The sequence below is a fragment of the Hyperolius riggenbachi genome, chromosome 1 (genome assembly GCF_040937935.1).
Source record: "Hyperolius riggenbachi isolate aHypRig1 chromosome 1, aHypRig1.pri, whole genome shotgun sequence".
NCBI classification, from domain to species: Eukaryota; Metazoa; Chordata; class Amphibia; order Anura; family Hyperoliidae; genus Hyperolius; species Hyperolius riggenbachi.
In genome coordinates, this window is record NC_090646.1 from 145,140,374 (window position 1) to 145,152,408 (window position 12,035).

Genomic DNA, 12,035 nt, shown 5'->3' on the forward strand with positions numbered 1-12,035 from the left:
GTGGCAGTAATGTGACAAAATGTGGAAAACTTCAAGGGGGCCGAATACTTTTGCAACCCACTGTATATGTCTGCATAGGAGCTTTTTGATTAGCTGATACCCCAAAAAAAAAAAAAAAAAAAATCACATATGAAATGCCTGGCCAGGATTTACTGGCTACTTCCTAAAGCACCACTGTCTGTGGTGTAGGTTGCAATCTAATCAGAGACTGTGCTAGCCCCCTTGCAACCTAAACAGTACCAATGATGGAATCCAGGCATCTCACACAGCCAGAAATCTGACTCTTTCTAACAGCAGTTTTTGGTCATGTGATCAAAATTTGAATGCAGGAGTTTTAGCTACAGAAGTAATCATATAATAAAGTAATATTTGAGCACTCTGATTACTAAGCTATTGCATGGTGTTTTATATCAAGGCCTGGAGAAGGGCTTTAAAATTCTTATCTCAAAATGCAAATTATATCTATTGTTATCAGAAATGCATCACTCAATCAACTGCTTATTAGCTGTATTGTATTGTCGGTCACCCGTTATCGTCGTCTGTAATCTTATGTATTGTACAGTGCTGCACAATATGTTGGCGCTATTTAAATCCAATACATTATAATAATAATCACCAATGTACAAGAAGTAATTCTGGACAGCATATACAGCACTAAACTACAGAAAGGTGCCCATACATCTAGCTTTATTGCGGCATGATTGACCATCCAATTGGATAATTGTATTGAATTGGATGAAAATCAGTGCAAAAACATGTCTGCCTGACCAATGATTTGATCAATTTCAGGTCAAAATCGGTTGAATGCATTGATCAGACATGCAGGAAAATCTCATTTTGATGTGGTCAGGTGCGCAACGGTGCATGGCGGTAACGGAATGCGATATCACTATGACTGATGTATGCAACAAAGTTTCGCCTGCTGTCCCTCCAGGTGTAAAATGTCCCCCAGGTTCCCGTATGCAGTGTAAATTCTCAATTGCCCCCCTGGCATGACTCCCGGCCTCCTCCGCCGTGATGCCCGTGTGGCACCAGGCACGTGTGTGTGTGGCATCCGTGGTAACGGCAGACACGCGGGTGATGGCGAATGAGGGAGTTCCATCAGCAGGACAGGTAAGAATTTACATTGCACAGGCACCAGGTGGACATTTTACAGTTGGGGGGTGGCCAGGTAGGCGGCGCTAGGCTGATTCCAGATAGATTTCATGATGCACTGTATGGGCAGGCAACAGATGTCTCCTCTCTCTGATCAGATCATGGTGGGATCTGTCCATTCATTCACTGCCAGATCCCACCGTAGTCCTGACATGGACACTTGAGTGATCACAGTCATTAGGAAATAAGTGGCTTTCCATCCTAGTGATAGGTGCTAATGTCAGAGATATACGGGTAGTCCCCGGTTAATGAACAAGATAGGGACTGTAGGTTCCTTCTTAACCTGAATCTGTTCTTAAGTCAGAAATATGTGCCTTCTCTAACCCCTGTATCTCCTCTGTGCCCCCCTGTGCCTCCAGTGTCCCCCTCAGTGTCACCTCTGTGCCTGCTTATACAAGTTTAAAAGCCATTTTTTCTTTGAATTTTTAAAAATCAATTTTCTCAAAAACAACAATTCCAATTTGAAAAAGACATTTTTTTTGGCTTGTTCCCATGGAAACACTGAATCCATGCCGTTTGTATCGGCGGGTTGTTCGTAAGTCAGGGACTACCTGTATATGAAGGTTCTCATTCTCCCAGGTTGTGGAATATCTATTGGATATAAGTCTAATTCAACTCAATTAAAGAAAAAAATCTGGAAGTCCTGTGAGCTTTGTGTGGCATTATTTTAGATACTTACCTCGAGAAGGGGAAGCCTCTTGATCCTAAAGGGGCTCCCCCACCTTGTACATCAGCCCATGCCAGTGTTGGGACCCCTGAAGAGTGTCCTCCATGCGCATGTACACTAGCACCACCCTACTCGTCCTCTAGTGGAAATAGTCAAGCACAATCCAGTCCATACTACTGCACAGGCACAGACAGCTCACATCTGCACGACCTGTCAACAAGCTCTTTTTCAGGGTTTCCACCGCTTGAACAGACCTATGGAGGAGGATGAGGGAAGCCTCTTTAGGATCCAGAGGCTTCTCCCTCCTGAGGTAAGTACCCCATAAGGTCATTTTTTAGCTTTTGGTCCCCTTTAAGGGAATACACGGGCCCTAAATTGCAATCCCTAAAATCGCTCTGTTTTTAGTTTGTAAATTCGTCACCTCAATCAGTCAAGAACAATAATTTCAAGTGACAGCTGCCTTATGAGTGTATGTAGCATACAGTGGGATGCGAAAGTTTTTGGCAACCTTGTTAATCGTCAAGATTTTCCTGTATAATTCGTTGGTTGTTATGATAAAAAATGTCAGTTAAATATATCATATAGGAGACACACACAGTGATATTTGAGAAGTGAAATGAAGTTTATTGGATTTACAGAAAGTGCGCAATAATTGTTTAATTAAAATTAGGCAGGTGCATAAATGTGGGCACTGTTGTCATTTTATTGATTCAAAAACCTTAAAGGTGGGTGCACACATCAGATAAAAGTCTTTGGGAAATAAAAGATCACAGACTCATTTTACCCCTTTCCATGTAGTATGAGAACTTACCTACAGTTACATTTTATTGAGCTGAACTCCCCATCAGATAAAAATCTTTGCAAGATGCTGTACACAAAGATGCTGTACACATGCAAAACATCAGTATCTGCAAAAGATCAGTTCCTGCAAATTGCATTCATAGTCTATGATATCTGCAGATCTCATACACACATTTTTTTTTAACAGACATTCATCTGAAGATCAGACATCATATCATAGACTATGAATGCAATTTGCAGGAACTCATCTTTTGCAGATACTGATCTTTTGCATGTGTACAGCATCTTTGTGTACAGCATCTTGCAAATATTTTTATCTTATGGGAAGTTCAGCTCAATAGAATAGATTGTGTAGGTATGCTCTCATACTACATGGAAGGGGGTAAAATTGGACTGTGAACTTTCATTTTCCAAAGACTTTTATCTGATGTGTGTACCCACCTTTAGAACGAATTATTGGAACTCAAACTGGCTTGGTAAGCTCAGTGACCCCTGACCTACATACACAGGTGAATGCCATTATGAGAAAGAGTATTTAAGGGGGTTAATTGTAAGTTTCCCTCCTCTTTTAATTTTCTCTGAAGAATACACATGGGGGTCTCAATACAACTCTCAAATGACCTGAAGACAAAGATTATTCACCATCATGGTTTAAGGGAAGGATACAGAACGCTGTCTCAGAGATTTCAGCTGTCTGTTTCCACAGTTAGGAACATATTGAGGAAGTGGAAGACCACAGGCTCAGTTCAAGTTAAGGCTTGAAGTGGCGGACCAAGAAAAATCTCAGATAGACAGAAGCGATGAAAGGTAAGAACAGTCAGAGTCAACCTACAGACCAGCACCAAAGACCTACAACATCATCTTGCTGCAGATGGAATCACTGCATTGTTCAACTATTCTCCACGCTTTACACAAGGAGATGCTGTATGTGAGAGAGGAAGCCTTTTCTCTGCCCACAGCATAAACAGAGCCACTTGAGGTATGCTAAAGCACATTTGGACAAACCAGCACCATTTTTGAATAAGGTGCTGTGTACTGATGAATCTAAAATTGAGTGTGAGGAAACGCAGAAAAGCGCCGCAAGTGCTCAGAGTGAGGCGGCTGTTTCCGCGTCCAACATGGCGGCACAACGCGAAGAAACCGCCGCATGCCGCATGGGCAGAGCGGTGGAGTCCGCGTTGGATGCGGCGGATTGCGCGCATAGCAATACTACTGACATTGTGGTTGGACGCGGGGAAACCGCCGCTTGCTTGGAGAACAGTGCGGCGGCCCCCGCGCCCGAATCAGCGGATACATTGCAAAACATGTCTGGTGTGGTTGGGACTGCTAGTCCACACAGGTTCAGAAGGACGCGCGCGCGCGCTGAGAGGCAGAGCTTATATGACAGCCAGAGAAGAGTCAGCTGACCAAGCTGGTCAGCTGACATTTTTACCACCTTCCATTGGTCCAGCACTTAGGGGTGGCGCTGGAGAGCGCTATAGTATATATACTGGGTGCTAGTCATTTCTCTGGTGTCTGGCGTCGCGATCACTACGTGGTAGCACTCAGACCTTGTCTGTTTCTGTGTTCTAGCATAGTTTCCAAAGGTGTTGATGATAAAGGAGCTCACACCTTAGCATTAGGAATATTGAACTGTATTATTTGTTATGACCTTTTGCCTGCCTGACTATTCCTCTGAACTCTGATTCTGTACCTTGCTATTTCTGAAATCCTGTTGCAAAACTCTGCTCGTTCCTGGACTCTGTATTTGCCTCCTGATTCTGTACCTTGCTATTCTGATACTCCATTGCCAAACCCTGCCTGTTCATTGGATTCCGTATCTGTCTCCTGAATCTGTACCTTATCTGTCTGTGTGTTAACGACCTGGCTTGCCCGACCTCGAGAACTGGCCTTACTGTTAGTGGCAGTTACCAGACCTGTTAGTGACACCCTCTCACTGGTGTCACTCACGCTCTGTCCTTCCTACTTTCAGCCTTGCCCCTCCTCCGGGAGAGTCTAGGCCAACGGAAGGAACATACTTCTGTGCAGTACTCCTTACTGCTTCTGTACCTTCTCCTGAGGTGCAGTACTCAAAGTATTACTGTTGCACCAACACTCGCATATCTCAGGTGTCCAGAGGTTAGTAGATACATCTGATTATCGGTGATACTGCAGATCATCAATAATCGGGTATATTCTGTATTCTCGGTGATACTGCAGTTCACCGGTAATCAGACCCTCTCTGTGTTACACCGATCGTTACATTGAGTTATTTGGGCATAACAAGGGGCATTATGCATAGAGGAAAAAGAACACAGATTTCCAATAAAAACAACTGCTACCTACAGTAAAATATGATGGTGGTTCAATCATGCTGTAGGGCTGTGTAGCCAGTGCAGGGACTGGGAATCTTGTTAGAGTTGAGGGACACATGGATTCCACTCAGTATCAGCAGATTCTGGTGATCAACGTTCAGGAATCAGTGACAATGCTGAAGCTGAGCCGGGGCTGGATCTTTCAACAAGACAACAACCCTAAACACTGCTTAAAAGCCACTAAGGCATTCATGCAGAGGAACAAGTACGATGTTCTGGAATGACCATCTCAGTCCCCAGAGGCCCAGACCTGAATATAATTGAAAATCTGTGGTGTAAGTTAAAGAGAGCTGTCCATGCTAGGAAGCCGTCAAACGTGAATGAACTACAGATGTTTTGTAAAAAGGAATGGTTTAAAATACCTTCAACCAGAATTCAGACTCTCATTAGAACCTACAGGAAGCATTTAGAAGCTGTAATTTCTGCAAAAGGAGGATCTACTAAATATTGATCTCATTTCTTTTTTGTGGTGCCCAAATTTATGCACCTGCCTAATGTTGTTTAAACAATTATAGCGCACTTTCTGTAAATCCAATAAACTTTATTTCACTTCTCAAATATCACTGTGTGTGTTTCCTACATGATATATTTAACTGACTTTTTTATCGTAACGACCAACGATTTATACAGGAAAACCATGACAATTAACAAGGTTGCCCAAACTTTCGCATCCCACTGTACTAGAAGTGGTTAGCAGTAGCACTCTCACTTCTCAGTATGACAGTCCCAGGTCAGGACACACTATATTCTCCCTGCGATTGCATAGGTTTCCTCCATACACTCCAGCTACCTTTATACACCTGACCAGAGCCGGGACAAGGTCCTCCAGCACCCAAGGCTGAGACACCAAAGTGCGCCCCTCCATCCCTCCCACCCCAGCCGTCACACACTGATTGCTATTAAACTAAGAGGCACCCCAGGGCCCCCAACACCTTAATCTCTAGTTATCTGGCTTGTAGTCACTTCCATATATCTACTTTTCTTATTTCTTTCTGCTTCAAACACAATTAGGAATGACAGCTGAAGGAATTGTGCGCCCCCTCCTACACTGCGCCCTGAGGCTGGAGCCTCTCCAGCCTCTGCCTCGGCCCGGCCCTGCACCTGACTTCCAGCAACTGTGCTCCCCTGACTGCTTTTGTTCTTGCAGGGTTCCCTTGAAATCCACACAGTTGGCTCTACTCACCAGTTTTGCCAACTCATTCCTTTAACTGTGAATTCTGAAGGTGAATTAATAACTAATGAATTTTAAAGGTCAACCAAGATACTGATCTTTCTCTGATCCATTTTGATTAGAGAGATCTGTTGGCTGACTGGCCATATTCCGCAGGCCGATTACTAATTGATTTCAGCATTAAATCTCTCTGGAATCTGCCTTGTGACACCGCCTCCATTGCCGTCCCCTCAAATGTTTATGTACCCCCTGGTGCCTGTGCATTCACATTTCTCACCTGCCACGCCTGTCCAGCTGCTCCCGATCTCGTCCGCTGCTTTACCATGACCACCACTTCACACATAGCAAGTACGTGGTGGCCACATATAGCACGTGGCATCACACACATGCACCTAGAAACCATTTTAAAGGCCTTGTGGCTAGTCAGATGGTTAAAGGAAGCATCCAAGGTAGAAAAAAATGGTATCTGCTTCCTTCAGCCCCTGGCAGCCGATATGTCCCTTTGCAGCAGCTCTAGAGTCCCGGGATCCCTCAGTTTTAGATGCCGACCTCGCCAGATCAGCATCTATCGCGCTGCTGTCAACCACTCTCACGAGGTCTGGGGTGTTCTGCGCAGGCACAGTAGTTCTGCACCATGAATGCAAACGTGATTGCAAACATGCTGCGATTGCATTTCTTTGTATTTTCTACTACCGCAATTCCGCTGTGATCTGTATGCTCAGGTGTATAACAAGCATGACAGGAGAAAAGCGCCATATAAATATTGGTATTATTGTTATCTGACGGATGCACAGTGTGTTTGCGCCGGAAGAAAAAAAAACGGGAGCAGGAAAGCATTTTGAATTGCCAAATCCTGAAAAAAAAAAATCACAAAGCGTTGCAATTATTATGGGATTTTCTTGCACTTGTATACAAAGTATAGGAGTTCAAACGCACAAAAAAATGCCGCAGGATGGCGACTGCAAAAAAAAGTGTCGTAAACAGATTGTGCTTATGCAGTTTCCACCGGTTTTCAGAAACTACCGTTTGCAATTTGTGAGCGATCGGAATTGGATTGCTAAACAAGCCCTTATTCCTGAACTGGTGCCAAAAACAATCAGGTACTATAGTGCCCAGTGGCAAATCTGCAAAATGTGCACATACACTATGGTACTAGGGACATTAGCCTATGAATGATTATTACAGACATTTAATTGTGAGCTCCTTTGAGTCATAGGCATGAGTCGTACAAATGTGGAAAATGACAGGGCTGTAGAAATGCAAATAAAAGGTTATATTTTTACACAGATTGATAATACTGCTGCTACATTTTGGTTAAAATCTTGTACCAATGCAATCCTGTAACCGCAAATAACCTTTGCGAGATGACCAAATCCGCTGCTTAGCCAGCAGGGAGTGACCCTATCCCTCACTTACCCGATGACCACCAGCTGGGCGTGCGCAGGGCAGAGGCTGTGGTGCTGCGGGCTGTGGCGGCGGGCAGCGTGTCTCAGGCGGACGGAGGATGCTCTGGGCATGGAGAGAGGCAGGTGACAGCTCGGGCACAACGACAAGCACCGCTCATTTCCTTCCAAGCAGCACAAAGCCGCGGAGACCCGTGTGCCACTCGCTGCACGCTACATGTGATAGGAGGTGCCCCGGCGGCACTGCAAGGGTTACCGCTGCCCTCATGCTGCACCGCCCCTTACACACATATAGGCGGTGGTCTTCCAGCGCAGATGTGATTGCAGGAAGGGGCAGCGCTGGGCTGGGTACCCCGGGCGTTACTCGGTTACCTGAGCTGTGATGGTGAGAAAGAGACAGGTCCCCTCCCTTCCTCCCATCCACACTACTGATTTGTGCCAAACCCAGCGTGCAGCCCAGCAGCCTGTCATCCATTCTGGGAGCTGGTCCCACCCTCTGCAAATCATGCACTGGACTGAGAGGAGGCCATCCTGCCCACCACTGAAACCGAGCACGCTGGCATTCTGGTCGGAAATTAAGCCTAGTACAGGCTGGGAGCACACTATAGTAGGCAGTGCAGAAAACAAGGCGTTCTCTGCATTGTGCATTGCAGAATTTTTCCATGCGTTATTGTATACGTTTCTGATGCCCTGTTCACATCTAAAATCGCGAAACGCAAGCGATTACCACTAGCGTTTTTTGTGGGAGTGATTTTTCCGCGATTAACGCTAAATCACTGGACACTAGCGTTTTGGGAGCGATCACGATTAGCGATTCTATACATGCTAATCGTGATTGTTCAAGAATCGCCACCAAAACAGTGCATGTAACGTGCTTGCGATTATTGATAATCGCAAAACGCCCACGATCGCGGCAGTGGGAGCACTGCCATAGCAAACCATGTGGTTTTAAAAAACGCTAGTGGTTTATGGTGAGCGGGAATCCCGCGATTCCCGCTCAGATGTTAACGGGGACTGAGGGCTAGCCTAGTGCATACCAAAATCGCTGTTGCAATCACTAGCGATTTGCGATAGCAATTTTTTAAAGCAATTTTCATAGCGATTTTTTTAATGAATGAGCTCATTTATTCAAGCTAAATTGCTCCTAAAATGTACATGCAGCGCGTTTGCGATTTTAGAAAAATTACAACACTGCTGTGGGAAAACCCTCAGGCCAGAAACCCACTGGGAGCGCTTTGTAAGCGTGAGCGATTTGAAAAACCTCTTGCCAATGCAATGCTATGGGGGATTTTTATAAAATCACATCACTCAAGTAGGATCACACCCATAGCATTACATTAGCTAGAGCTTTTCAAATCACAAAGCGCTCAGAAAAGCTCTCTTAGGCCTGGAACCCACTGAAAACCGCAAACGCAACCGCTAGTGTTTTGTCTGAGCGGTTTGCAAGCGGATTCATGCGCGTTTTTGGTCGTGTTTTGCAACATTGTATTTTTTTCCTCAGCGGTTGTGTAGCGTTTTGCGTTTTTATCCTGATTGGTCCTGTGAATTATTTTTCATTTTGTTACAGTGTGCTTAACCGCAAAACGCTAGCAAAACCGCTCAGTTTAGGTTTTGCTGAGCGTTTCTGCTAGCGTTTCAATACTTTACATTGAAGCGCTAACGCTCCCAAAATTCTGCAGGTCCTGCGTTTGCGTTTCTGGGAAACGCAAACGCTCCTGTGGAAGTTGCCCCATCCATTAACATTAGCCCAGCGTTTTGGCAAACTGCTAGCGTATCGCAGTGCTGCCAAAACGCTGCCAAAAGCGCTCCTGTGGGTTCCAGCCCTTAGGGCTGGAACCCACAAGAGCGTTTTTTGAGCATTTTGGCAGCACTGCGATACGCTAGCGTTTTGCCAAAACGCTCAGCTGATGTTAATGGATGGGGCAACTTCCACAGGAGCGCTTGCGTTTCCCAGAAACGCAAACGCAGGACCTGCAGCATTTTGGGAGCGTTAGCGCTTCAATGTAAAGTATTGAAACGCTAGCAGAAACACTCAGCAAAACCTAAACTGAGCGGTTTTGCTAGCGTTTTGCGGTTCAGCACACTGTAACAAAATTAAAAATAATTCACAGGACCAATCAGGATAAAAACGCAAAACGCTACACAACCGCTGAGCAAAAAAATACACTGTTGCAAAACGCGACCGAAAACCCGCATGAATCCGCTTGCAAACCGCTCAGACAAAACGCTAGCGGTTGCGTTTTGCGTTTGCGGATTTCAGTGGGTTCCAGGCCTTAGTGAGTTTTTAGCCTCATAGAGTTTCAGTAACTAAGCACTTTTCAAAGCGCTGGTAATTTGAAAAACGCCCAGAAGCGCTCTGTGTGCACCTGCCCTAATTGTGTTTTGTTGGGGTTTTTTTTTCAATATTTTCCCGTTTTCAATGGAAGTAAAGTTCGGTATCAGGCTTCTTTTACACTGCAAATTGCAATTCCGATTTGCAATTTTCACTGGATACTAGCAATACAAAAAGAAAAACGCAGCATGCAGGACTTTTTTTGTATTGCAACAAAAATCGGCATTGAATGTAAACTCACATCGAAATTGCATGTATTGTAAAAGAGCCCTTATTTATTTAATCATCTCCATTGAAATATATTATGCGCGGTTTAATGTGTTTTTGAGAAATATGGGGTTGATTCACTAATTGTAGCGCTGCGTAACAGTGAGAGCTATCAGCTGTTACGAGCGCAGTGTAAGGCTGTAAAAACTAGTGTGCTTTAATTCCTATCACTGCACGCTACGCGCCGTATTGGCATCATAGCCTGCGTAATGGGGGCCGGGCAGTCAGCGTACGCTATGCTGCTGAATTGCAGCATTGCGAACGATATGAACTAATGTGGCTCCGATCCTCCCAACATCATCACTAACATCATCACTAGCGCAGGTACAGTCAGATTAAAGGACCTAATCCCGCACTCTGATTGGCCCAATAGGCTGCCTGTCAGGGATCAGGTCCTTTAATCTGACTGGACCCACGCTAGTGATGATGCCGGGAGGATCGGAGCCACGTTAGTTCATAGCGTTCGCAATGCTGCAATTCAGCGGCATAGCGTCGTACGCTGTAAAACAGATAGTTTGCAATAGCCAAACATGAACCCTGTCGGGGAGGAGACTCCTGTTGAACACCTGTACAATGTGGTCTTTGGCCTCTGCTCCACAATTCAGAATCTGCAGGAGCAGACCCTGCTGTTGGAGGAACATCTTCCTGTTTTGTCTACTTCCCCTGAATTCATTTCCTGGCCAGTTCCTGTCCCTATCCCGGGGCTAGCTCTTGTGCCTGAACCTAGGGTACTTCTTCCAGGCGGGTTTTTGGGTGATCGCTGCAAGTTCACGTAATTTAAGAGCACTTGCCACTCATACTTCTCTATGTTTCCCAGAACTTTCACGAGCGAGTGATTGAAAGAAGATATAATTTCCCTTTTACAATCAAAACCTCAAGCTTGGGCCTTTCCACTACAAGATCAGAGTCATTTAGCAGTTCAGTCAGAGACCATGGACGTATGGCATCCACAGGGGTAGCTCGACGATCCCTGCGTTAAAGGGGAAGGCCAGTGGAGGTGTATGTTTCTGAGTTCTATTGGTGGAGCAATGACACCTTGTGGCATTAACCTGCTCTTAAAGAGACTCTGTAACATTAAAAAGATCCCCTGGGGGGTACTCACCTCGGGTGGGGGAAGCCTCCGGATCCTAATGAGGCTTCCCACGCCGTCCTCTGTCCCACGGGGGTCTCGCCGCAGCCCTCCGAACAGCCGGCGACTGTGCCGACTGTCAGTTAAATATTTACCTTTGCTGGCTCCAGCGGGGGCGCTGTGGCGACTTTCTGCACGGAAATAGACGGAAATACCCGATCTCCGTCGGGTCCGCTCTACTGCGCAGGCGCCGGAAACTTGCGCCTGCGCAGTAGAGCAGACCCGACGGTGATCGGGTATTTCCGCCTACTTCGGCGCCGAGAGGCATCAGAGCGCCTGCGCAGGAGCCAGGAAGGTAAATCTTGCGTCACGGCTGTACGGAGGGCTACAGCGAGACCCCCGAGGGACGCAGGACGGCGTGGGAAGCCTCATTAGGATCCTGAGGCTTCCCCCCCCCCCCCCCCCCCCGAGGTGAGTACCCCCCAGGGGCCGTTTTGTCGTTACAGTTCCTCTTTAAAGGATACCCAAGGTGACATGTGACATGATGAGATAGACATGTGTATGTACAGTGCCTAGCACACAAATAACTATGCTATGTTCCTTTTTTTCTTTCTCTGCCTGAAAGAGTTAAACATAAGGTCTGTAAGTGGCAGTTCCTGTCTGAGTCAGGACTGGGTCAGACTACAGTGTGACCCTCACTGATAAAACATTACAACAACTACAAAACACTTTCCTAGCAGAAAATGGCTTATGAGAGCAGGAAAAAGATACAAAGGATCAATAGTTCATAGATTTTAGCTCTGGCATACTTCAATG

General features: G+C 45.8%; 1 protein-coding gene across 4 annotated transcripts in view; it reads right to left on the minus strand.

Moving 5' to 3' along the window:
• The window catches only part of FAM149A (family with sequence similarity 149 member A), a 134,487-nt gene that overhangs the window by 59,142 nt on the left and 63,310 nt on the right, over window positions 1–12,035 (minus strand). Inside the window, exon 1 of one of the 4 annotated variants that reach the window (XM_068278668.1) lies at window positions 7,565–7,945. The exons of the other annotated variants lie outside the window; for them this stretch is intronic. Within the exon in view, the coding sequence (XP_068134769.1) occupies window positions 7,565–7,665 (101 nt within the window). The 5' untranslated portion in view covers window positions 7,666–7,945. Of the gene's footprint in view, window positions 1–7,564; window positions 7,946–12,035 lie in introns of those variants that run through there. 4 annotated transcript variants of the gene reach the window in all.